At 36.0% G+C, this 25,630-nt stretch overlaps 5 protein-coding genes and 1 long non-coding RNA gene across 6 annotated transcripts in view; 4 read left to right on the plus strand and 2 right to left on the minus strand.

Annotated features, from left to right (window-relative positions):
• LOC125776537 (uncharacterized) overlaps window positions 1-25,630 on the plus strand; it is a 182,155-nt gene that overhangs the window by 63,168 nt on the left and 93,357 nt on the right. The window lies entirely within an intron of this gene.
• On the minus strand, window positions 163-2,377 carry LOC105228539 (general transcription factor IIF subunit 1). Its single transcript, XM_011208413.4, has 5 exons — window positions 2,223-2,377; window positions 1,266-2,161; window positions 990-1,198; window positions 591-897; window positions 163-523 (listed from the first exon to the last, which is right to left on the minus strand). The coding sequence occupies exons 1-5, from the start codon at window positions 2,244-2,246 to the stop codon at window positions 313-315; spliced, it is 1,647 nt and encodes a 548-aa protein (XP_011206715.1). The 5' UTR covers window positions 2,247-2,377; the 3' UTR covers window positions 163-312.
• Window positions 2,627-4,387, plus strand: LOC105228538 (uncharacterized). The gene is made up of 2 exons (XM_011208412.4): window positions 2,627-4,095; window positions 4,180-4,387. The coding sequence occupies exons 1-2, from the start codon at window positions 2,989-2,991 to the stop codon at window positions 4,276-4,278; spliced, it is 1,206 nt and encodes a 401-aa protein (XP_011206714.2). The 5' UTR covers window positions 2,627-2,988; the 3' UTR covers window positions 4,279-4,387.
• LOC105228535 (SCY1-like protein 2) lies at window positions 4,854-8,815 on the plus strand. Its single transcript, XM_011208409.4, has 6 exons — window positions 4,854-5,144; window positions 5,207-5,806; window positions 5,873-6,075; window positions 6,147-7,039; window positions 7,105-7,296; window positions 7,357-8,815. Exons 1-6 carry the CDS (start codon window positions 5,012-5,014, stop codon window positions 7,913-7,915), a joined length of 2,580 nt encoding a protein of 859 aa, XP_011206711.2. The 5' UTR covers window positions 4,854-5,011; the 3' UTR covers window positions 7,916-8,815.
• On the minus strand, window positions 8,655-10,115 carry LOC105228536 (probable dimethyladenosine transferase). The gene is made up of 3 exons (XM_011208410.4): window positions 9,952-10,115; window positions 9,166-9,878; window positions 8,655-9,105 (listed from the first exon to the last, which is right to left on the minus strand). The coding sequence occupies exons 1-3, from the start codon at window positions 10,007-10,009 to the stop codon at window positions 8,956-8,958; spliced, it is 921 nt and encodes a 306-aa protein (XP_011206712.2). The 5' UTR covers window positions 10,010-10,115; the 3' UTR covers window positions 8,655-8,955.
• LOC105228534 (GILT-like protein 1) lies at window positions 19,660-24,906 on the plus strand. Its single transcript, XM_011208408.4, has 5 exons — window positions 19,660-20,108; window positions 23,806-23,937; window positions 24,162-24,323; window positions 24,402-24,539; window positions 24,626-24,906. The coding sequence occupies exons 1-5, from the start codon at window positions 20,007-20,009 to the stop codon at window positions 24,728-24,730; spliced, it is 639 nt and encodes a 212-aa protein (XP_011206710.2). The 5' UTR covers window positions 19,660-20,006; the 3' UTR covers window positions 24,731-24,906.

The following is a 25,630-nucleotide window of genomic DNA, read 5'->3' on the forward strand; positions in this document are numbered from 1 at the left end:
ATTCACAATAAATATGTAAAATCCAGATATGTTACACAAACTTTAAATACTTTTTGTATTATTAAAAAACGAATGAATTCGTTGTTATATAATCCATATATATTTACCATGAAAATAATTTTTTCATGTTGAACAACCCTATGTTTTATTTTAAAATTTCAATTTTGTTAAAAAAATCTATTTTATTTAGCATTGTTTACTGATTAACACTGCGTAAAACAACTAAATAGTTTAACAGCTAATATGTTGCACATTCTTAAATATACAATTTTACGGCATGCTTTATCAGACCATGATCGTTGGACACTTCAATCACTTTGTTGGCTTGATGCTCAAGTACATCTTGTTTTGAATGGTTTGTTTAACAGGATTGATCTTCTTTAGGATTTGGGTCATTGTTTCAACAAGACGATCGCTAGAGACTCCAGTCTTTTTATTTTTGAACTTCGTCAAGAGCTCTGTCGGAGTCATAGGTTTGCGCATTAAATAACGACGAACAGCTTCTTCAGTTATACCGTAATCACTGAAAATAAACAATAAAAGAAAAATATTACTCTAATAAAATTAAAAATTTCCTTTAGAGCACTTACTCTTTATTGTTAGCATTTACTACACCGGCGAATGTTGATGGCACTATGGGTGTAGTATCTGTTTTCGTACGCTTCGCAGGTGTGCTTACAGGGCTGTTACTGTTCTCCGAGGCTGTAAGATCACTAGGCATGCTATTGTTGACTTTCCGTTTAGTTGCGCTATTAGGCGAAGTTCCAGTTGGTGTTGCAGAACGTGAATTATTGTTAACTGTATTCTTGATATTTGGCGTCTCCTTTGCCTTTTTCTTGCTACTGCTACTTTCATCTTCAGAGTCGCTACTGTCTGAACTAAAATCACTGGATGATTCTGAAAAACAATAATAATTTAGTTGACGATATAATCAGTTTGGCGTTTGGTACTGTCTACTTTTATTATTAATTAGAATTATCGTAATGTACCTTTCTTTTCGTCTTTTGAGACTTTCTTAGTTTTCTTTTTTTCTTTGCTACTTCCTTCTTCTTTAGTTTTATCCTTTTCCTTATCAGATTCATCCGATTTCTTCTCCTCCTCTTCGTCTTCTTCATCCGATGTTAGCAATTTGCGCAGGGCATCCTCTTCAGCTACCGATTTCATATCCTTGTCCAATTTAGACTCTGGATCTGGCTCACTATAAATACGAGAAATTATGTTCGAACTTGTTTCAAAAAAAGTTTATAAACAAAAATTGAGCGTACTCTTCGCTAGACTCCGTATCATAGTCCATTTCTCGTCCTTCCTCATCACCATCATCCGATTCCTCAAAGGCTTCGTCATCTACGTCACGTTTTTTCTTTGGCTTCTTCTGCAGACCTTTTTTCCCCTTTTTCTTGCCACCGTCCTCATCGCTGTCTTCTTCTTTCTTCTTCTTCTCTTCATCTTCATCCGAGTCAGACTCTTCATCAGAATCAATCCATTCATCCATTTCACTAATCTTTAATTCTTTCGGTTTCTTGGCTGCTCCTTTAATTTTTACTTCCTCCGGGTCCTGTTCTTCTTCCTCGTCGCCCTTCAAACGCTTTCGCAACATAAGCGAAAAATAATTCATAACTTTCTTTCTTCGTCCAAATTCCTGTTCTGCTTCTTCAGCGGATAAAGATTTATACCGCTGTATCGGTTGAAAATTATACCATTCATTCAATGGATATGCTTCTATTGCACCATCTGGAGCATGAGTGAACACATAGAATGCTGCATTTTCACTGACACCACCCTCACGAATCCCTTTAAATTTTTTACCGCTTTTGCCACCGACTTTTAAAATCCAAGGTTGCGCTTCGGGTCTATATTTTTTGGCAATTATGCCGAACTTTTTTCGTCGTACTTCTTCGCGAAGATCACGATTATATTCGGACCCTGCCCCAAATTTTGGAGTATCTTCCTCCATACCACGAAATTCTTTCATATTATTTTCACGTTCCATTTTAACACCCCGCCATTGCGCAAAGTCAACGTTCAATGTGGCATTAAAACGCATAACATGATGCTTCTTTCGCAAATTTTTAGGCACACGAATATTGAATTCCTGTATGTTACTTGGAGGGGCAGGTGTCGACGTGGATGCTGTTGTACTGCTGGCATTGGAGCCGCTTGACTGAAAAAAGATCAGAGTATTTTTACTTGAATATTTTAGCTTATGTTATTTCTTTACTTACTCCAGGTTTAGCAATAGACGCCATAGTTAAAATGGCTATATAAAACGAAAATTTGTGGCCTTTATTGCAAAATAATTCGAAATGCAGATGATTTGTGCAGCACGGTGAAGCAATAAAGAATGCAAAATAATGAAATATGCAAAGAAGCCGAAGTAAACAAGGTGTATAGTGTTGTCAAGTGTTTTTAGGTACTAAACCATAGTTTAGTAATTACCAAAAAAATTAGTAAGTGTACAGTTTCAGGAATAGAAATAAATAAAATTTATCAGAAAACTTTATATAATTATTACTAATTACAAAATATATTTGTATTAGAATATATTCGAAATTGTTAAAATTTGAGAAGTTAATTTGATGATTATATAACAATATTTATTATAAACACATTTCGTAGAATTTAAGGAATTTTTTTTTTTACTCACTTATATTTATCAATTACAGTTCCCAAGAACACTGTTTTTATGTATCTCTCCAACTAGTAAATAATTAGTTAATTTTTTCCGGTATCTTTATGAATGATGAATATTTAATGTAACTTAGCAATACTGTTTTGTAACAGCTGTTGGGAGAAGAAATGTCAAAAATAGGTTCATATTATTTTTTGCTTATCCTAACAAATTTAACTTTTGGATATACTATGCGTTAGCTTTGCCAATATATATTTGTTCATCTAAACTTTTTATGTTGAAAAAGTCAAATCTGCAAAGAATAAAGTTTCTAAATTAGTTTTTATTTGGCTTCATTTTTTTTAATTCAACTAATAGATATGGATTCTTTGAATGAAGATTGCTTGATTCAGATTTTACGATATTTATCATTGAAAGAACAAATAGCACTTTTACTCTCTAATGAAAGTTTAATTGATATTATTGGGAGTATGTGGAAAACAAAATATAAAAGGCAATTGCGTTTAAAGTTACCACCTGAAATGCCACTCGAATTCCATGAGCTTAAACAATTTATATGCGTCGTGCATCAACATGTAGAAAATCTACAACTCGAACTTGACTCCAAAGATATGATTAGTCTGCTAAGTGGATATAAATTTATCAAAACAAACAACCTCTGTATAACTGTGACAGGGTTAGAGATGTTGGAACACGAATTTGTAACTACCTTACATGATATTTTCCCAAACCTAAAACATCTGCGACCAAATGGAAAATTTACAGGTGCAGGCTTTGTATTGTGGAAACACTTGGAACAACTAACACTTAGTTCCTGTTATACATTTCAATTTAACTACTTAGAGCGGATACTGCAAGAATTGCCATTACATACATTAATCTTGAAAAGTTTTAAAATGAAGGATCCACACCTAGCGGAAGATACTCTGCAATGTTGTACTCTAAGCCATTTGGTTGTTAATTCTTATGAGTTGTCTTATTTTACGCCACAATTAAAGAATTTGCATCATTTGAAGGAGCTAAACATCACTGATTTGTACTCGACAGCTAATTTGGATTCACTCCACAATAAACTCGAGGAGCTGCACAACACTCGGCACATTGAGGGGATATATTCACGTGATATTACAGCAATATTTCCAAAAATTATTAGCTTTCGAATGCATTCCCATTTGAGGCGAATAGTATTGGCCGTCGATCCGTTGGCATTTTCCGATATGCTTATTTACATTTCTTTAATACCTACGTTACGTGTGTTGCACTTTCATGCATGCTATGTACGTAGCGAGTTGGAATTTCAAAAATTGTTTTTGCTCTCTGTACATTTGGATGAAATAAGTTTAGAAGATTGCATTATCAGTTACGGTAGCCATCCGTGTCTTGATGTCAACGTCGTTGTCGTGAACCGTACAAAGCCACTTATATTCAATTTTTATGCAAATAAATTAGATTGTGATAATAAAAAGGTAAATGCTTTCATACAAATGACCTGCTTATACATATGTATGTATATCTAATGATTAACTTATTTCAACAAAAATATTTTCTAGGCTCAGCTGCAATTGAAAGGTAAAAGCAATTTGTTTCGACTAGAATGTGAACAAAAATTGATGAAACGCTGTGGATACTTAGTTTATGAATTTGGTTGATTAAACATATCATAGGAAAATATGTTTTTTATATTAAAAATGATATGAATTAAGGCTCGAATACGTATTATATGTATGTATATATAATGAAGCTTACAATCATTTAAAACACTTTATTATTTCTTACTATCAATAAATAAAGAATATGGTATAAGTATATAATTTTGGTTGCCCAAAGAAGAAAATAAATAAACATATATTTTTAAAATATATAAATAATTGAAAAAATTAAAATATATATAATTTCCATTGGGGGATCAAACCTATACATTTACCAAAAATATTATTTTATAAATATTACTACGTTGACTGAAATAGAGTAAACAGTAAAGTAATTATCTAAATTAAAAAAGGTACTGATTTTTACCAGAAAATTGTTAAAAATTAGTCATTGGTAGACGTTGCGAAAATTATTTAATATAACTATTTTTCATTACAGTTTAAAATAGCGTATAAAATAATACTTATGAATTATAACGTTTCATGAGTAAATTTTTGTTGGAAAGTCAACAAATATCATTTTATGTAACATTTGGTAACTCTGTTGATTATCCGCTGAATACACCTTTCTCTATCGATTAGTAATTTACGAAAGAGAAGATAAAATAGACAACAAAGATTTCATCGAAGTTAGGAAAAAATTACTAATTCCTTTACAAAACAAGGCTGTAAATTCCTTTATATCGGCGTTCGTTTTCCGTAATTTTTGTTATCTGTAGATAGCCAATTGGATATGGCCATGGACGTAATAAATAAATTCTACTCAACAGTACATACGACAGTATCACAGCTGTCTGGTGTTCTTCCAGGGAACAACGTCACCAGAGAATATGAAGTACTGGAGCAGGTGTGTACAGCAGGTGTTGGTGAGTAATTTATTATGTAAAAAGGCTAATATACAATTTATTAACAATTAACTATTATTCAGGGCTTATGTGGAAGGTGTACAATGGCTATAAGAAGAGCACGAAACAGGAAGTCTCTGTATTTGTATTCGAAAAGAAAATGCTGGAGCGCTGGTCAAAAGATGATCGAGAAACAATGTTGGAAACATTAAGACGTGGGGTGCAACAGTTAACAAAAATACGACATCCACACGTACTTACTGTTCAACATCCGCTTGAGGAGTCGCGCGATTCCTTGGCGTTCGCGACGGAGCCAGTATTCGCTTCGTTGGCTAATGTTGTGGGTGATTCAGTACGTTCGGATAAAAAACTCTATGATGTTGAGATACGTCATGGACTATTGCAATTATTTGACGGTTTGTCATTTTTACATAACGACGCCAAAATCGTCCACCGTAATATATGCGCAGAAACTATTGTGATCAATAAAAATAGGAGCTGGAAATTATTTGGTTTTGACTTCTGCATAGCTAATCAACCTGCGACCGATGGTAAACCCTTTTGGCCATGCCGCGAGTACTCTACTTCTGTTCATGTCCTAGCCCAGCCTAGTTTGGAGTACTGTGCCCCTGAAATAGCGTTAAATACTATAAATAGCACCGAAAGTGACCTATTCTCTTTAGGTATGTAACTATATATATTTGCTTTAGTAATAGTACAAAAAATTAACATTACCGTTACTTTGCTAGGTGTATTAATATTCACTATTTATTCGGGTAAACCGTTAAAAATGTTTGGTAGTGATTATAGTTCATTTCGTCGATACGCTGCTGATCTTAACCAACGAAAGTACCCGCCAATGAATAGTATTCCCAGCGATTTGAGCGAAAGTTTAAGAGCTTTGTTACATCCAAGTCCGCATATGCGCCCACAATTGCATGAAATGAAACAGGTGGGAACTAAATGTGCATTTACAAATATTTAATACATTTTATAAATATATAATAAATAATAATTCAACAGATAGTATATTTCCAAGACGTTGGAGTTAAGACACTGAGCTACTTGGATTCCCTTTATCAATGGGATAATTTACAAAAATCCAAATTCTACAAAGGACTTCCACAAATCATACCAACACTACCGCATCGCGTTAACTTACATTCCATATTGCCATATTTGGTAAAAGAATTCGTGAATTCGCCAATGATACCTTTTGTTTTACCTAATGTATTGCTCATCGCTGAGATGAGTAGTCAGAAAGAGTATTGCGAACACATCCTTACGCATCTGAAACCCATTTTCAAATTGACAGATCCCATACAAATACTTTTAATTTTCATGCAAAAAATGGATCTCTTACTAAAGTTAACACCTGCTGAAGAAGTTAAGCTACACGTTCTACCACTGCTTTATCGCTCATTGGAATGTGATATGCCGCAAATACAAGAGTTATGCTTAGGTGTGTTACCGACGTTTTCCAATTTAATTGACTACAACGCCATGAAGAACGCTGTGATACCACGAATTAAGAAACTCTGCTTGCACAGCAGCAATGTGTCGGTGAAAGTAAATTGTTTGATATCGATTGGTAAACTACTAGAAGATCTAGGTAAGTGGCTGGTGTTGGATGAAATATTGCCCTTTCTGCAACAGATACAAAGCCGCGAACCCGCAATTATTATGGCTATAATTGGAATTTATAAAATCGCCATGACCAACACTAAGTTAGGTATAACTAAAGATGTAATGGCACATAAATGTATACCGTTTTTAATGCCACTATGCGTTGAGAATGGTCTCACCATCGCGCAGTTCAACACGATTGTGACACTAATTAAGGAAATGTTCAGTCGGGTGGAGAAGGAACAACGTGAGAAATTGGAGCAACTCTCAACTATCCAAAGAGAAAACAAGTGAGTTTTTTAGTAATGCAGTTTTATGTTTATGATGTGTTTATGATTACGTACTTTTTGCGCAGGCCACGTGATGCTTCTGAGATTTTGACTACTGAATTGGAACAAGGTACAAAAACAAACACAAGTCTTAATAGCAGTGTAAATAGCGACGATGACATGTTTTCGGGCTTCTCCATAACGCAACCAACGAAAAAAATAAATATAACACAAGCGGGTCAACAACAAAAATTTAAAACAAACAACGATGTGCTTAAGTGAGTTATATTTTTATATATTTCGCTGATATTTTTTACTATTTTAATAATCTTTTACAGAATATCACACAACGCACCGCCTAAACCGGATATTCTTTCCTCTTTGATGAATTCGAATCTGACCAACTTGAGCAACTCCCCATCGCCAAAGTCTGCTGCTACAGTTACTACTGCAGTTTCACCCATTGTAAATCCGTATGCACTTAGTGGTGGTAGCAACAACTTGACCAGTCCCAACCAAGCGCGCTCAAATGATAGTTGGACCAACAACTGGCATAGCGCAAATCCTTTAGTTATGAACCATCAGTTAGCCTCGCCTCAGGCTATTAGCAGTAATAGTAATAACAATTCATCGTCTTTGGACAATTTGGATCCCTTCGGCGGTAGTAATAAAATGGTTAACGCCAGCATGCAAAGACCGGCAGTGAATTATATTTATCCATCTGGATATAATAGTGGTGGTGGTGGCGGTGTTGGTGCCAGTAATGGCAACGCTTTGAATAGTATGAATAATTTAACACCACTGCTACCACAGCAGAATACCACACAGCAACAGTCACAGGATAATAAGAATCTGAATACATTGTCACAACAAGATATTTTAAGTTTTCTCAATTAGTTGACCTATGCCAACCTATGCGGATTGGTGTAGATTATTTTACGGTGTCACCTCCAATGCTTCGTATAGCATACGGTTGAACAGTGTGGACTTTTATAATGACAAGTATAATAATTAATTCGCATGTATTGTTCATGCAAGTTTTAGTTACTTATTTCTCGTAGGCATACATATTTCAGTGTAAAAAGTGCAATTTTATTTTGTTGTAGTTTGTCTGTTAAAAAAAGCATTTGTTGTATTCCGACTAAAGGGCAAATTACGCATGTCATTTTTATTTGTGTAGCTGTGGTTTCATTAATTTAACGAAAGAACTTCATTTGCGTTTTTAAATGCCAAAGTATTCGTACTGAAATCCTAATAAACAAAAAATAATAATTGTAGATTCGATTATAATTACATTACAATTTACGGTGGCGTTTCATATGCATGTAACTTCAAATAATGTTGTTGTTATTGGCAGTTTAAGGAGAACAAATTAAGGAACGTAAATAAATAAAAAGTCATGAACTGATTGTTGTATTAGACTAAGGAAAACCATTGAGCTATTGTAGTATATTATGTCTATGACGCAACGGGTAAATAATCCTATGTGTGAATTTTACTGTTTTTAGACTATCATCGTGTGTGTGTTGAACATTAAATGAAATTGTAATTGCAAAACTTAACTCCTTTTAAATATCTCTACATCTTTTACCTGTTCATGTGTTATCATTTTTAAATAATTGTAATCTATGGTGTATACAAATAACTAAAGACAGAAAAATAATTTCTTTATATTAATAAAATTTATAGATATCTAGCATATCTAAGAAATATCCCCATATATAATTATGAATATAAACCTATAACAAGAATGTACTGAACTTTCGCTCAAATAAATGCAACAAATGCGTTTAAAATGCTTATTTCGTTATAGGTTTGTACGTTAGGACCTCATGAAGTTAGCAGTTACTTATTGCTAATGGTCATCCCTTCCGCATTTTATTGCTTTATCGCCTTATTAATTAATGTCAATTATTTTCAAAATAATTTACTATTCACTAGTTGAAATGTATGCCTTCGGAATTGAAAGCCAACAGCAATTTCATAAAATCGTCCAAATCCATTGAACGTGCACGCGAATTTTCCATTTCCAACTTCTGTAGTATGGCTGAAACTTTGGCTTGCATGTTGAAATCTGACTCTAGTGGCTGTAAAAACAAATTATAATTACATTATTTAATTACGATTTTAGGATAATTCAAGCTTACTTTATTATGCAATGACAAATGTAATTTGTAATTTTTTTCTAACATCTCAAGCACCGAATTGATTTTGAACGCCGCACCCAGAGTTTTGTTCTTCCTCAGGAATGCGATACGTGTTAGGCCATCCCATTCTGTGAAATTGACAGGTGGAGGTGGATTCTTTGGTTCCAAGCGCACAACACTTGACTCAACTTTTGGCGGTGGTTTAAAATTATTTTTCCCAACTTTCATTAACATATCGACGCGTGCCAACAACTGGGTATTGATGCTCAGGCGACAATACAGCTTATCACCCGGTTTGGCAACTAAACGTTGTGCGAACTCACGCTGAAACATTAAGACGGCGCACCGAAATAGTGGTCGGTGTAGCAATAATTTGAATATCAGTGGAGAACTGATTTGATAAGGCACGTTGGCAATACACAAATCGAAGAAAGGCAACTCCGCTTTGAGGAAATCGCCGATGAGCACTTGTAATTTAGGTTGCAACGGCGTGGCTTGAACACGTTTTTGCAATTCCGCAGCTAATCTTGTATCGATTTCACAGGCAATGACTTTCTTTGCTCGCTCCAACATGCGTACCGTCATATTACCAGTACCGGGACCGATTTCCAATACGGTGTCTGTGTTGCGCAATGCAGCCTTCTCCAGCATACTCTGTATAACAAGAGGGTTTTTTAGTATATGTTGGCCAAAATCTTTATTGAAGACGATGCCTGGATGGAAATAAGTGTAAAGTAAATATCAATAAAACTCTGAGGAAGACATTATATCTTTTATTACACTTACCTTGCTTTTGCACCTCTTGGTGTATGCGAGTTTTCTTTTCAGTTTTTATTTTCGGCATTATGTTACTATTTATTTATTAGCAAAACTACTATTCAGTTAATCTTTGACGGTGAAGGAATTTCATTTATTTCCGTCGACTGGTTTGTTTTGTTTTTTGACCATGTGTTGCTGGAGAGGAGTTCCCTGCTGAGTGTAAAGTAAACAGAGTGGCCAACATTCTAAATTTGTTGACAAAATATTGGCGCTAGATGACGCCAAAATCAGTAAATATTATTTTAAAAAAGAGGGACCGTAAACTTAATGCAGAGAACGTTTTTCATAGACAGAGAACGTTTATGATATTTAACGTATATGCAGAGCAGAGAACGTTTATAAAAATAAAGGGTGATTTTTTAAGAGCTTGATAACTTTTTTAAAAAAAAAAACGCATAAAATTTGCAAAATCTCATCGGTTCTTTATTTGTAACGATAGATTGGTTCATGACAATTACTTTTTGAAGATAATTTCATTTAAATGTTGAACACGGCTGCGTCCTTAGGTGGTCCATTCGGAAAGTCCAATTTTGGGCAACTTTTTCGAGCATTTCGGCCGGAATAGCCCGAATTTCTTCGGAAATGTTGTCTTCCAAAGCTGGAATAGTTGCTGGCTTATTTCTGTAGACTTTAGACTTGACGTAGCCCCACAAAAATAGTCTAAAGGCGTTAAATCGCATGATCTTGGTGGCCAACTTACGGGTCCATTTCTTGAGATGAATTGTTGTCCGAAGTTTTCCCTCAAAATGGCCATAGAATCGCGAGCTGTGTGGCATGTAGCGCCATCTTGTTGAAACCACATGTCAACCAAGTTCAGTTCTTCCATTTTTGGCAACAAAAAGTTTGTTAGCATCGAACGATAGCGATCGCCATTCACCGTAACGTTGCGTCCAACAGCATCTTTGAAAAAATACGGTCCAATGATTCCACCAGCGTACAAACCACACCAAACAGTGCATTTTTCGGGATGCATGGGCAGTTCTTGAACGGCTTCTGGTTGCTCTTCACCCCAAATGCGGCAATTTTGCTTATTTACGTAGCCATTCAACCAGAAATGAGCCTCATCGCTGAACAAAATTTGTCGATAAAAAAGAAAAGAAGCGAACACTGATTTTGGTAATAAAATTCAATGATTTGCAAGCGTTGCTCGTTAGTAAGTCTATTCATGATGAAATGTCAAAGCATACTGAGCATCTTTCTCTTTGACACCATGTCTGAAATCCCACGTGATCTGTCAAATACTAATGCATGAAAATCCTAACCTCAAAAAAATCACCCGTTATAAGCAAAAGAGCGAACATACGTCTGTTAGAGCAATATATAGTTTTGAGCATAATTTTTATTTCACGCTCAGCTCTGTTCAAGCGAAAATGTTAAAATTTCTCCTGCCGAGCTGGCAGTGGTGAAACTCCTCCACCTCGACCGAGTTAGCAAAAAATATTTTTACGATCTCCGCGCCGTGAACCTTCTCTATGATAAACGTTCTCTGGTTATGCTTCTCTGTAAACGACCACAGTCGTAGAGCTTTACACAATTCCTACTTTTGCGTCCTCGCCACACTCCCTGGGAGCGTGAGCAATCATTGTGTAAGATGTGGTAGCTAACCCGTTTGACACGACCCTTAGAAACCACTGCCTGTGAAAAAGATTCGTGATGAGATAAATACTCAGTCGTCGAGTCTGGCATTCACTCCGTTGGATGAGCTTCCGGCCACAATTCGCATCAGAGTAAAATTTTTTAACCTGGATGCAGATAAGAAAACTTCAGACCTGTCAGAACAGTGCACTCCGGACCACGACCGGATGCCTCTTGATGTCTCCCATCGAACACCTACATATTCAGACGCTTATGCTCCCAGTTAAGTAGCATAATGAACTCCTCTCCAGGCAGTTCCTGATAGGATGTTTTCGTAGAAATCACCCCTGTAGCCACCTGCTTGGAGCGGAACCGCCTTCTAGGAACATCAAGAAGTCTTTCCTTAACTACGTCGATGACATCGAACAGTGCACCGAGCGGACCGGATGGACGCAACTAACTTCCGACAGGTACTGATCTCCATTCACAGTGGAGCTATCAACACCTTAACCGACTCCCTTCCAGTGAATAGCGTTCTTGGAGTCAAATCCCCACCCATCCCAGACGAAGAGCTCGAGTTGCCGCGAGAAACGCGAGTCCATAGCACAGCTTCGTTCAGGATACTGTAGCAGATTTATCCAGAATAGACACAGCCATATCCAATATATACCCTGTATGCAATGAGTCTCTGCATGACACTGGCCACCCCTTTGAAGTTCCCGGCTAACCCCACTCATCTAACACCCTTTCACTTTGGTCCGACTCCATCAAAACAGCACGTTTCTTGGGCCTCCCGCTAAATGACGTCGACGACAACCTGGACAACCCTTACCATCCTAACGGGGATTGATATTCCGTTAAAACAAAAATAACAACAGAAGCCCGTGCCACGATGTAAAAATTGTGCTTCGCGATTTTAACGGTTGAAAAATTCAGCATTCATGGCGAAACATTTCCAAATGGATTGCCACTGATCAACTTCGCAGAGGCCCGAAATATGGTTGTCTGCAACATGGAATTTAAGCACAAGAAAATTCTTCAAGACACTTGTCTGCCTCCGGATCAAAAGTTCAAAAACAGACCGATCATGTTGTGATAGATGGATGCCATGTCTCCAGTATCCTTGACGAGAGTCCGCTCCGAGGATCTAACATCGACTTGGACCACTATCATGTTGTGGCGAAGAGCACTCATCAGAAACTCGGTATAAGGGAATTGTGGGACGGCATTTCAAGCTTCTAACGAAATCATTGGTTTTCGGTGAGGACTGCCGTGTCGCAGTGGAGAGAAAGCGGACATCTTATATCGCAATCGAAAAGATGAGGCGTCTAACGAATTTGGTGGAAAGTGGGGATTTAGTGGCTGATATTCTGAGCATACTGAGGATATGGAGGGAACACTTCGTCAGCCTGCTCAACGGCAGTGAAAGTGTAACATTTGACTATAAAATAGATGTTCCATTGCCCGATTATGATGAGGTTCGAATAGCAATTATCCACCAGAAGAACAACTAAAGGGTAGGGTCCGATGGATTACCGACCGAGCTATTCAAATACGGCGGCAAAGAACTGACAAGGTGCATGCATTATCCGACAATTGGAACCAAATTATATTCTGCCCAATCCGCAAAAGGTGGATCTAAGAATCTGCGCCAATTACCGAGGGGTAATCCTCCTTAATACCTCATATAAGCATTATCGTGAGCCCACCGTCAACAAACTGATTATACCTTAGTAATGTGGCTTTAGACCTGGAAAATCTACTATGAACCAGATTTTCTCCATGCGTCAAATCTTGAAAAAGACTGGTAAAAGGAAGATCGACGCACACCACCTCTTCGTCAATTTTAAAGCCGCATGTGACAGCACGTAAAAGAACTGCCTCTATGCCGCTATGTCTGAACTTGGTATCCTCGCAAAGCTAATTCGGCAGCGTAAGCTGACGTTGAGCAACACCAAAAGCTCAGTCAGGATCGGAAAGGCCTTTCGGAGTCGTTCGATACAAAAGGAGATTTCAGTAAAAAGACGCACTATCAAATTCGCGACTTGGCTCACACGTCGCTGTGGACAGTCCTAACATTGAAGTCGTAAATAATTTCGTTTATCTTGGAATCAGCGTCCACACCAGCATCAACACCAACAACAATAACAAAATTCAACGCAGAATCACTCTTGGCAACGGATGTTACTTTGGACTGAGTAGGCAGTTGAAAAGTAAAGTCCTCTCTAGACAAACAAAGACCAAACTCTACAAGACCCTCATCATTCCCGTCCTCAGTGGCGGGATTAAGTCTTTTGCCGCCCCTAGGCCCTGTCTGATAGCCGCTTTTTTTAAAGATGACATTTTATTTCTTTGAGTATTCATTAAGATTTAATATTTATTTCATAAAAGGTATAATTGTTAACACAATACAATAAATTTAAACAACATAAATAACAGTCAGTTTTCATAAACTATAATGCATAACTTAATTTTTATTATCTTCTTTCTGACTTTCGTCTGAGCAAAATCATCAATTATGTCGTCTGTAATCAATTTCTTGAACTAGTTGGGCTTCAAATGAGTACATAAAGCTTTGAGTCTCTCTTGTCCCATACTTGCGCGTAAATACGTTTTGACTTCTTTCAAGGTGGAAAAGGTCTTTCTCCTGAACAGTTTCGTAGCCGGAATACTCAAAAAATAATAAGCAATGTCTCATTTGGATAACATCTTGATATTTTTAGAATGCGCGGATCGATATCTTTTGTGTTCATTAGAGGAATCTTTGCGTTTGACAGTGCAAATGAATACATTCATTCGCGAAGGTATCTTTCCACAATCGTCAGAATACTTAGTAACTATTCATCTGGGCGATATTTGGAATGTCATTCGTATCTATTTCATATAAATTGTCAAAAAATTAAATTTATTTCGCGTAAAGATTATGATAGCACTTTTACGTCCATCTCAATTGTACACTTAAAAGTATCTAAAATTAGATAGTAAACGTTGGTTCCAAAATTTTCTTCTCAGATAAAGCTGTTCTTTCATTTTCCCGTGACTCGTCAGCCTGAAGTTTTTCGGGTTTTTTTACGATGGGTGTCATAGTGGTAATATTTTTGAACTCCAGATAGTGCTTTGGTTTTTTTTTTCATAATCAGAAAATTGTATATCTCTCATAATCTTGGAGAAGATAATGCGAAAGAACTATATATTCTTATCACAGATGATAAATCAGCTTGAGAATCCTGAAGCTTCATATCGCAGCATTAGCGATCCAAAACTGCATTCCAAACAATCACTAGAATTTTCTGTTTCTAGATGTTGTAATTTTTGCTGCAGTCCTTAGCTTCAGATCGCGTAGTAGGTTTTCATCTTTGTTTTCGCCAGTAAAGTTTAGTGAAACAATTATTCCATGCCACTCTTTTTCTAATGTGTGTAGCATGCCTCGATGTCGAGCCGACCAACGAATTTGAGAAGGGCTTTTAAGTCCGTATGCCGTCTTAAAATTTCCCAACGGCTTATGAAAGAAAATATAAATGTTTGGATTGGCCCAGCGTAAAGCCCTGACCTTAATCCCATAGAAAACCTATGGAACGATGTTAAGAAATTAAAAATTGCGGCTAAAAATTTCTCAAATTTTGAACAATATTATGGGAAGGTATTAAGGAAGCTTGGAAGCCCACGGAGAGGTGTGAGAAGCTTTTTGTAGAAATATGGTACGCAGATGTAATGCCGTAATGCAAAATCGGGATATAGTTACCAAGTAATAGAAACGTAAATATGTTATGGAAGCCACCAAATAGTTGATTAAATTTTTCATTAATTTCACATAATTTTTTTGCAGGTTTGGTAAATTGGGGCTATTTTGACATTCAAATAGGCATTTTTAGAGGGAGGTCAAGTTTTTTTCAATTAATATTATTTTATTCGTGTATTTGCTAATTGTTATTTTTTACTTAATTGGATAAATTGTAATAAACAAATAGTGATATTTTTAGCCCTTTTAAGCTTTTTAAAGAACTTTGTCAATTGTATAAGCGTCTTATTGCTTCTTATGACAATGGTGTGCTATTTTGCGTGACCACGGCTGTTATATATCGACATAAATATATACTTGAATTTTAATAACATTTTACAATAATTACGAATTATTGCTTTAAAGCTATAAAAGTTTGTTATATCGTCATATAATTCACAATATTGCGAAATGAAAACATCAATGTTCTTAAATTTTTATTTTCTTCAATCTGTTTCTATTTTTCATATGGCTATAAGAAGATGAATATATTCATTTTATTTTGATTCTATAGAAATCATTTTTAAGAATAAAAATATTTTTATATACATACAAAAGATGAATTTTAAATGAATACTTTTTAATATCAATTCAGCACATATGAAACACCGGAATCGATTGAAAATAAAAATAAGAAAAAACATTGTGCAATTTTAGGGAAGCGGCTCCTCACTTGTAAGATTAAACTTTACCTAAAGATGCTGTTGAAATGTGCTTGTCAACACCAACTCCTTGTAATTATTATATTCTAATCAATGTTATTATACTTCGTATGATTTGTCTTATAAAGAAAATTTCTTTTAGTTCTGAATAAACGATTCTACGAACAAAACGTTCTCTACATCTAAATTATAAACTTTAACCAGATACAACAAGTCAACAGAGCTTTGAAATTTGTCAGAAAAAGCTTATCAGATACTCAATTATTTCTGTTATAAAACATTTTTTATCAGTATTGCAATCACGAATAAAAAAGTTACTCACAAAATGAATTACATTCTATTGTCGTATACATTATATCAGATTTTAAAATTTTGACATTCTGAAAATTTTGCCGCCCCCCCAAATTGTGCCCGCCCTAGGCCCCGGGCCTCGCGCCTAGGCGGTAATCCATCACTGCCTGTCCTGCATATTATGGTGCGGAGGCGTGGAATGACATCAGCTGATAAGTCAGCCATAGGGGCGCTCAGAAAAAGGTTTTGCGAAAAATTTATGGTCCTCTGCGCATTGGCAAAGGTGAATATCTCATTCGATGGAACGTTGAGCTGTACGCCGACATTGACATACTTATGTAGCATTTGAGTCTCACACAATTCACTTCATCTCTGACATGTGGTTGTTAAGAAGGAGTAAAATAGTATAATTTAATGTTACGGTCAAGCATTTTTTGAGTGTTCTTCTGTCAAGAATTTAGCTATGTTATAAAGGTAAGGGCGTGACCTTATGTTTTCAAATGATTTCGAGTATAAATCATGTAATAGCTATCAAAAATACTGAAAGAGTATTGTCGCATTGAAACCCGCATGCCTAAAAGAAACACAACCGTTATAATAATATGTAGAAACAATGGAGAATCGGCAAAGATATGTAAGTACGAGCCGAGCATGGTTGGTGACCTATTTTCAGAAGTTGTAAGTAAGAAGTGAAAATCTTAGACTGACTAAACTCTCTAAGGAAGGAGTTTAGAGTTCAACAGAGGTCAAAATCTCTTTATGAGCTTTAGCCTTCGAAGTTGGCATGGTAATTCATCTAAAAAGTTGGCAAAATGTTCACCGTTGCATAGTTATCAATATTTTCTCACATACTGTGTTTAAGACTCCGATAATGAATATTAAAAATACATTTTTAAAATCCGTGTTATAATGGTCTTAAAAATTCCAAAATGTGCTAATTGAAGCTCAAATATACACAAGAGTAGGTTTATATCATACATACATACATACATGCACATAGTAAGTCGTCGTTATTTTCGCAAAATTCAATTTCACTATTATCAATAGGCTTCTTTGTATGAGCTTTGATTTTATTCCAAAAAGTTGACGAACAGAAAGTGCAAATAAGCAGAAGAAAGGGGAAAAAATAGTTAAGTCTATTGTGAAGCGCAATCCGTGGAGAAAGGATAAAATATAAACATTTCTGAAAGATATGAATATGAATGTAGAAGAAAGCTATAAAAACGTGCAAAATAAAAAAATAAATAATTAATTGATGAAACAAACTTGCGGTGGAGAAGAAGTTTTTGACCTTCTTTGAATTAACTCGCCTTAGAATTAATTAAAAAACGGATTATGTTAAATCTAGACAACGCATAACTGTTTCGGTAATCGAACGAAAAAAAACATATGTATATAATATTTTAGATACAGTGGGCTGCGGACGATGAAAATGTTAACGGTTCTATTTTTTGATTGAAACTAAACGCAAAACTCTCACTCACAAAATTGAGAAAGATTTCAATTCAAAGCAAAAGGCGATCGATTGAAAACGAATTGATCTCAATTTTAGGAATATATAGCTATGATTCAATTATGAAAGGTCGTGTCGTTAGTTTCCTTACAACAACAAATTGTTTAACGTGTTTTCACTAAAAATGTCAAAATTAGCTGTTTTACCCTCCTTTTATAATTTAGCATGGTAATTATACCCTGAACAGGGTTTGTAATACCTAGAAGGAAAATTCAGAGAGCCCTAAAATATATATGTATATGTACAAGGTGCGTTCCAAAGTAAGCAGGACTTTTTGAATCTAGCGCCTCCTGATCGCGCCATCTATATGTCGACTGGTGCATTAGAATCTGACATCTTTATCTATTGTCCAGTGCGAATTTCATGAGATTTCATTGATTAGAATTGAAGTTATTTTAAGTGTCAGTATATTTTTGTTATCGGTGCGAAAATGAGCTTCGAACAAAGAGCCAAGATTAAATTTTGTTTTAAAATTAAAAAAATTAAAAAAATGACGATTTACATGTTGGCCAATCAAAACCTGTGATCACCGGAAATTTCATCGAAACTGTGCGTGAATTTATCAAAAATCAGCCGAAATCATTATTGAAATTCATGGAAATGGGATTGCACATCTTCAAAGCATCGATTTATCGCATTTGACTGAATATATGGGCTTACGAAAGGTGTGTGCACGGTGTGTTCTGCACAAATTGACTGAAGACCAAAAATTGCTCAGAATCCAACATTCGATCGACGCTTGTGACCGATTATTTGACCAAAAATCACATTTTAACCATTAACCACTCCCCGTATTCACCTGATATGGCACCGTGCGGCTTCTTCCTTTTCGGATAAATGCATTTACCCATGAAAGGAAAGCGTTATGCAGACGTAGAGGCCATTCAAAAGGCTTGCACCGGCATACTGGCGGCCATACCGACCAACGATCACTTGATAGTAATTTTGCTTTAAGGAAATATGATAGAATCTCCCGTCTTGTTCAACACTCCCAGCATTCAAATTTGTCAGAGAGAAATCCAGATGAGATTCCCAAAGCTATATCTGACATTATAAGTTCGTTTTATAATGTTCCTATTTGCAAAACATTTCCAGGTAGGTTTTTGAAAGGTCTTATTTTTTATTAGTTACCCGCTGGATGTGGGGAATTTCTCTTTTAGATAAACGAAAATAACAATCACTTATATCATACTCATAAATAGATAGCTTAACAATCACTTTAAAGATGACAATTATTTCTAAAAAATCGGTTAAAATAATGGTGAAGGCTTAAACTATTGAAATCGAGCAGGTCATTAGATTCTTCTACTTCGAGTCAAAATATTACTTTTCGTGACTTCCTTGGGTTGTATCGTTAATCGAAAATAGGTATCAGAGACGATTTAGTTAAATATGTAACTCTGTCAATTTGGTTTGAATTCGTAACAAAATGTTAGTTGCTAAGGTTGGCGCCGAGATGAAACGATGATTAAAAGGCGATTATTTTTGGCCTTAAAATATAATAATAAGTCAAACCCTATATTGAGCATATCATATACGAGCTCGCGTCACTGTGCTTCGTTTCTTCCCACGTTCACCTGCCGCTAAAGTGAGATTTGCTCCATATGTTCGTCTTAATATACATACGTACGTATATGCATGCACTTACATACGCGTACACATTTTGAGCGGAGTAAACGTTCGTCCATCGGTTGCACCTTCGAAACCGGCTTAACGGCGAGGCGTGTGGGTAAGCTTAAGCGCCGAACACAAAGACTTACTGGCCATCGACTGGCGCTTATGCCACTGTTGTTGTTATTGGTTGTTGATGATGTTGATATCGGTAGTCATGAGCGACCATATGTACTACAGAAATCACTAACTGTGTTCTTCATTCGTTTGAGTGGCGCCGAAACGTGAACACGTGTGGAGCCTTTTTTGCACGCGCCTGCGAAAGTGATTTTTTTAACGGTACCGTTCATTTAAGAAAAAAATTAAAATTGGCTTTTCCAAAAATTAAAAAAATATTTGTTTGCTCGATTGCGCGAAATTAATTCAAATTTGCTGTGTTTTATGCGCCACCACGTAGCAGTCAACTCATCAAAAATTCAATTTAGAAAAAAATTCAAATAAAATAACTACTCCAAGACGGATGCTCGTAAATCTTAGCTGCTTATTAAGCTCATAAGAATTCGGCTACCGCTCTATAGCAAAACTCGTCGCAATGCTGAAAACCGAAATTGAATGGTCTGTGCTTTTGTTGCTCCAATTCGTGTTTGTTGTGTTAGCGGGCGCACAAGGCGGCCAAAGTGTTGCTGCAGACAAGGTAGAGGCGTGAAAATTTCGTAAAATAAATATCTGATTTTAATTGTAAGCGCATTAGACCGCAGCGACTTGCAACGCTTTTTATAAATATTGATAATGATTGCGAAAAAATAAATTTATAGGAAAACTGATATTATAAAGTGGAAGCTATAAGTTCTAAAGTCTTTACAACCCTTGTTATATGCATAAAAATCGTGAAAATTCGAGTTTAAATAAGTTGTTTTTTTAGTACTTTTTTGCAAAAGAGTTCCAAAGAAAATCAGCAATTGATCAAATTTCATCAACTTTGTGTTTTCGAGTATTTAAGTACCTCAAGGAACGCAACAAAATCGTTAAACTCAGAATCCTTTTAGAACTTTGTTGTGAGAGCTTTAAGCATTAATCAACTTCTGGCTTTATTTAAAATAACGTTGTCATATCATGACTTTAATTCCAGCTAGGCAAAATATACATTTTAGGAAAACCAAACTTTCTATTAAATTTTATGTGAAAGTTTTTCTAGAAGACTTTTTGAGGAGACCCAAAAATATTGCTTTTTCTTATTGAATAACATCCAGACGAATACGAAAATTTAAGAAAAAATTTTAAACACATTTGAAACACAGTTCTCAATTGGACTGGTAGACTTAAGCTGCGCGAGCAAACCGCAAATTTTGTTTCCTATATTGCTGAAACTGTTTTTCTGTCCGTGTGAAATTTGATCTCTATATGTTAATTGGTGTGTGTTTATCGGCTGTTTGTTCATGAAACGAACAGATTGTCTGGTGATTTTTATAAATTGGTTCAATGGACTCATGGCGCGTTCCCTAAAGCGTATATTTCAATTTCGAAAAAAAAAACAAAAAAATCACAGGTAGAAAAATCTGTCGTATATGGTGGCTGAATCATGACTCTAGTTTCGTCTTTGGCCAAAAAATCAGTCTCAAAGTAACGCTAGAATGTGACGGCCTATTAAATTTTTTTGGTATGAGTCTAGTATTGACTCGTTTCATACTCAAAACATTAACTAAAATAGTTATGGTTGAGTCGATTCATATGAGATGTTCAGATCCGTTGCTACCTCTCTGATGGGGGTGGAAGCATGACTCGTAGAAGGACTTCACCACCTTCACTGAATGCGCAAATACGATATTAGTAAATAACAAGTAAGAAAGGGTTGTTCGGGTGCAATCGAACATTTTATACTCTTGCAATTTGCAAGAATCAAAGCAAGGGAAATACCTTAAGATGTAAAACGTCAAAAATATATGACCGACAAATTCGGCATAAGAATTGTTAGAAGTTAGGTATATGGGGGCTCAGAGAAGTTTTGACCTTATTCAACCCATTTTTTGATACACAGAATAACTATTGTCAGGAAAGGATTCTTTCTGGATTTCTTCTTGCATATTTTTCGCATTGACCGATATTTGATACTGGGACTCACAAATTCGGTACCTAGGGGTTTAAACAGTTTTTCTTGAATTGGGCAATTTTTGGTGATAATGTGGCACAATTTAAAGGAATTATTAGTGCGAAGTGTTATTCCATTATTACAATTAATTCTGGAAGGTCATAGAAGCAAATGGAACTTAAAATTGTGTTATATAGGAAGTTGGCGAGGTTGTAGCCCAATTTCGCACATAGGAATATGAGAAGGATTCAACGGACTAAGTTTAGTTGATATCGCCTTTCGGGTCCGATATGTGATTTTACAAAAAAGTAGGCGGGCCCACGCTCATCGTTTAATTTTTCGCACCACTTACCAAAAAGTCTTCTCACACCAACTCGGAGGTAAAATGTAATGTCTCTGGCGTAATTAGTTACTGATTACTGCGCTTATATAGGGAGTGAGAGGGATCATCTTCCGATTTCATCCATTTTCACATTATCGATAGGAGTTTTTTAACATTAGCGCTCAGAAAACTTGGTTGTTGTAGCTTAAGTTGTTTAAAAGATATGTACATTAAGCTTATTAGAGCCACGCCCACTTAATCAAAATTTTTTGCACACAAGTGTCTCTTGCTGCTGCGGTCCCCTGTACAAAATTACAGCTTTATATCTTAATTTAATGCTTAGTTATGACACTTTTCGGTTAATTGTGGGCGTGGCAGTGGTCCGATTACGCCCACCTACGAACTCGACTTTTTTTTGTACTAAGGAAACTACATATCAAGTTTCATCAAGATACATATTGTATCTCAATTTTTACTCAAGTTGCAGTTTGCACGGACAGACAGACAGACGTCATCCTAGTCATTTATATATATGTATCTCGGTTAGTTTTTTTACTTCACCGAAAAGTTTTGAAAAAGTAAAAGCTGTGGAACCTTTGTTAAATAATTTGTATTTTTTTAATATGATCGATGTAAGGGTGATTTTTTTGAGGTTAGGATTTTCATGCATTAGTATTTGACAGATCACGTGGGATTTCAGACATGGTGTCAAAGAGAAAGATGCTCAGTATGCTTTGACATTTCATTATGAATAGACTTACTAACGAGCAACGCTTGCAAATCATTGAATTTTATTACAAAATCAGTGTTCGGTTCGAAATGTGTTTATCGACAAATTTTGTTCAGCGATCATTTCTGGTGAATGGCTACGTAAATAAGCAAAATTGCCGCATTTGGGGTGAAGTTCAAGAAGCCCATGCATCCCGAAAAATGCACTGTTTGGTGTGGTTTGTACGCTGGTGGAATCATTGGACCGTATTTTTCAAAGATGCTGTTGGACGCAACGTTACGGTGAATGGCGATCGCTATCGTTCGATGCTAACAAACTTTTTGTTGCCAAAAATGGAAGAACTGAACTTGGTTGACATGTGTTTCAACAAGATGGCGCTACATGCCACACAGCTATAAACTTCCTACAACTATTGGAAGACAACATTCCGAAGAACCGTGCTCGAAAAACAAAATTGGACTTTCCGAATGGACCACCTAAGACGCAGCCGCGGTCAACATTTAAATGAAATTATCTTCAAAAAGTAAATGTCATGCCGATGAGATTTTGCAAATTTTATGCGTTTTTTTTTTAAAAAAAGTATCAAGCTCTTAAAAAATCACCCTTTAGATTCGAATGTTTTTTAAGTGATTTTGTTTACGTCAACAGACTCTCGTTGCTACCGAATAATTTTATTGTTTCATTGGGACTGAAAACAAATCATATACATCTTATATTCACCCAATTTATCGTCTGTTTATACAGCTGTTGTTCACTGTCCTCTTAATCAAAAAATGTTTATAAGTGGTCTTGAACGATGCAACAAATCCCTCCGTTTTCATATTTTTTTGGTAAGATTTCAGTCTGGCCATCGCTCGTTTCCAATTGCTAAACGTCAAAACCTCCTCAATCCAGTCAACTGTCAAAGCTTAGGTGGTTTTGACGTTTAGCAATTGTTCTCTCACTTCCAATGAGAGAGGAGTTGGACATCTCATTATCTCTGGTTGGAAGCTTTTTGTACGCTGCATGTTGTATTCGAAATAAGTATGGTATGTTTGCTATCTAGCATTACTGATAATAATAATGCAGTTTTGAAAAGTATCGTTATTTTGAGCTGGTCCAGCAGATTCTAAAATATGTATACAAGTATTTGAAAATTTAAATGTATCCACTAACCTTGATATTGGTAGAGATCTTAATCCATTACGGCTTGCAACTTCTTCATTAACTAAATAAAATCGATGTCCTTTTCACGTATTGGGCTTTAATTCCAGCTTGACGTGACTATTTTGTATGAATCTCTTTGTCCGGACAGCATTCGATTCATGGGCAGGCAGCTGGCGCCAGCCTATGGAAATCTCAAACAAAACTTAAATGTAAATCTGGTGCCGTTCGGGAAATCACGTGTAAGTTATTTTGATTCATTACTTATTAATTTTTATTTATGTTAAAAAATTCAAAAACAACCCATCATACAGTTAGAATGCCGAAAAAACGAATTTTCCAGAACATTTTCAAAGAAAACTTTTAAATTTATTGACCCAAAAATTTGTACGCATATTATGGTATCTTTTAACTGTATTTTAAGTCTTAGTATTCGTAAAAATATTGTTCGATTTTTCTTCAACAGTCTGTCAACCATGGCAGCGAGTTCTATTGCCAGCATGGACCCGCAGAATGTGCTGGAAATCGCTTGCAATCGTGTGTCTTGAATCAGCCAAGTACGCAGGATCAGCGTGTGCGCTTTGCCATCTGTCAAATGTTGGCGAACGATAAGCAGAATGTGGAAGAAGTAAGAGCAGACAAGTTTTACTTTTCCCAAAATAATTTTTATTCATAACGTATTTACGGTAATTCCATTGATTTCAAGTGCACCGACTTGGTGGGCCTCAGCAGCGACGTTGACGGTTGTGTGAAAACGAACGTGGGCACGCAGTTGCAGCTATTGGCAGAGCAGGTGACAAACCAGTATTCGCCCTCATTTGTGCCGACCATCATTTACGATGGTGTAAGTGAATATTTGCGATTATATAATATTTTAAAATACCAACTTTTGGTGGTTTATTTTCAAACATTTTGGGTTTTCCACGACAGGTTTTCAATCAGCAACTACAAGATGCTTCGCAGTACGACTTCCGTGGTACCGTTTGTGCGCTGCTACAGAAACGCGGCATCGTCAACGACTCGTGCAGCGAATGAGTGGAGTATCGTGGAGCAGCGGCAGGGGGAGTAAGCAGTGTGTTTGACGCTACATAGTTTTGAAAATGTGTACAGAAATGTATTTAACGGTGTACTATATGTATTATATGTATTATACATTTTTTAGTGAAATAATATCGTTTGTTTATAAATAAAATATAATAATTTTACAAAAACTTTTTTTTAAAAAGATAAAATGTCATGTTAATTCCATATAAACAAAGAAATAGTCAAACTTTGTTCAAAATTTGAAAATTCTTAATTTATTCTTCAAATTCTGTGTCGTTCCCCTCAAAGCTATCTCCCTTGGCCCCAATACACTTTCTGATTAAACGATTTTTCCAATCCTCCACGCAGTTCTTAAAGCCAATTTCAGGAATAGCCTCAATGCGTGTACTGATCCACGCTTAATGAATTACCTCAAACAAGCTTCCCCGGATCGATCGTTTGAACTTGCTGAATAGCTAGAAGTTACACGGAGCTCAATCAGGCGAATACGGTGGTTGCGGAACGATATTGGTTGAAAATTTTGCGGAACCAACCGTGCTTTCACTTTTCTTCTTCAAATGATCTTTTAAAATGGATTTTACTGATCGTTCGGATATTTTAACGATCTCTGATTGTTAATCTTCGATGCTCAAGCACCCATTCCTTCATTGTATTGACGTGTTAACCATCAGTTGATGTTGATAACCGTCGTCAACACGTATTCGACCCTCTTCGAATACCAATCGAAAATATTTGCTCGCGACAAACGATTATTATCGAAAGCAAACTTGCTGATCCTTTTGGCACCTGATTGATTCCGCACACAAAATTGAATGGTATTTCTTTGTTGAATAATTTCATTCATCGTAAAAATCGCCGAATGCTTTTTATGTACTTCAGAACGACAAACGT

This window comes from Bactrocera dorsalis, chromosome 2, assembly GCF_023373825.1.
Source record: "Bactrocera dorsalis isolate Fly_Bdor chromosome 2, ASM2337382v1, whole genome shotgun sequence".
Taxonomy (NCBI): Eukaryota; Metazoa; Arthropoda; class Insecta; order Diptera; family Tephritidae; genus Bactrocera; species Bactrocera dorsalis.

What these genes read in the sequence shown, in the direction of transcription:
- LOC105228534 (XM_011208408.4), top strand. Translation starts at nt 20,007, where the DNA reads ATGCTGAAAACCGAAATTGAATGGTCTGTGCTTTTGTTGCTCCAATTC. An exon ending in AAAGTGTTGCTGCAGACAAG is followed by an intron (nt 20,109 to 23,805) that starts GTAGAGGCGTGA and finishes CTTTAATTCCAG; the next exon opens with CTTGACGTGACTATTTTGTA. An exon ending in CGACCATCATTTACGATGGT is followed by an intron (nt 24,540 to 24,625) that starts GTAAGTGAATAT and finishes TTTCCACGACAG; the next exon opens with GTTTTCAATCAGCAACTACA.
- LOC105228536 (XM_011208410.4), bottom strand. Translation starts at nt 10,009, where the DNA reads ATGCCGAAAATAAAAACTGAAAAGAAAACTCGCATACACCAAGAGGTG. An exon ending in CCAAGAGGTGCAAAAGCAAG is followed by an intron (nt 9,879 to 9,951) that starts GTAAGTGTAATA and finishes ATTTCCATCCAG; the next exon opens with GCATCGTCTTCAATAAAGAT. An exon ending in ATTTGTCATTGCATAATAAA is followed by an intron (nt 9,106 to 9,165) that starts GTAAGCTTGAAT and finishes TTGTTTTTACAG; the next exon opens with CCACTAGAGTCAGATTTCAA.
- LOC105228535 (XM_011208409.4), top strand. Translation starts at nt 5,012, where the DNA reads ATGGCCATGGACGTAATAAATAAATTCTACTCAACAGTACATACGACA. An exon ending in AATTGCATGAAATGAAACAG is followed by an intron (nt 6,076 to 6,146) that starts GTGGGAACTAAA and finishes ATAATTCAACAG; the next exon opens with ATAGTATATTTCCAAGACGT. An exon ending in ACAAACAACGATGTGCTTAA is followed by an intron (nt 7,297 to 7,356) that starts GTGAGTTATATT and finishes AATCTTTTACAG; the next exon opens with AATATCACACAACGCACCGC.
- LOC105228539 (XM_011208413.4), bottom strand. Translation starts at nt 2,246, where the DNA reads ATGGCGTCTATTGCTAAACCTGGA. An exon ending in CGTCTATTGCTAAACCTGGA is followed by an intron (nt 2,162 to 2,222) that starts GTAAGTAAAGAA and finishes ATCTTTTTTCAG; the next exon opens with TCAAGCGGCTCCAATGCCAG. An exon ending in CTCAAAAGACGAAAAGAAAG is followed by an intron (nt 898 to 989) that starts GTACATTACGAT and finishes ATTGTTTTTCAG; the next exon opens with AATCATCCAGTGATTTTAGT.
- LOC105228538 (XM_011208412.4), top strand. Translation starts at nt 2,989, where the DNA reads ATGGATTCTTTGAATGAAGATTGCTTGATTCAGATTTTACGATATTTA. An exon ending in TAGATTGTGATAATAAAAAG is followed by an intron (nt 4,096 to 4,179) that starts GTAAATGCTTTC and finishes AATATTTTCTAG; the next exon opens with GCTCAGCTGCAATTGAAAGG.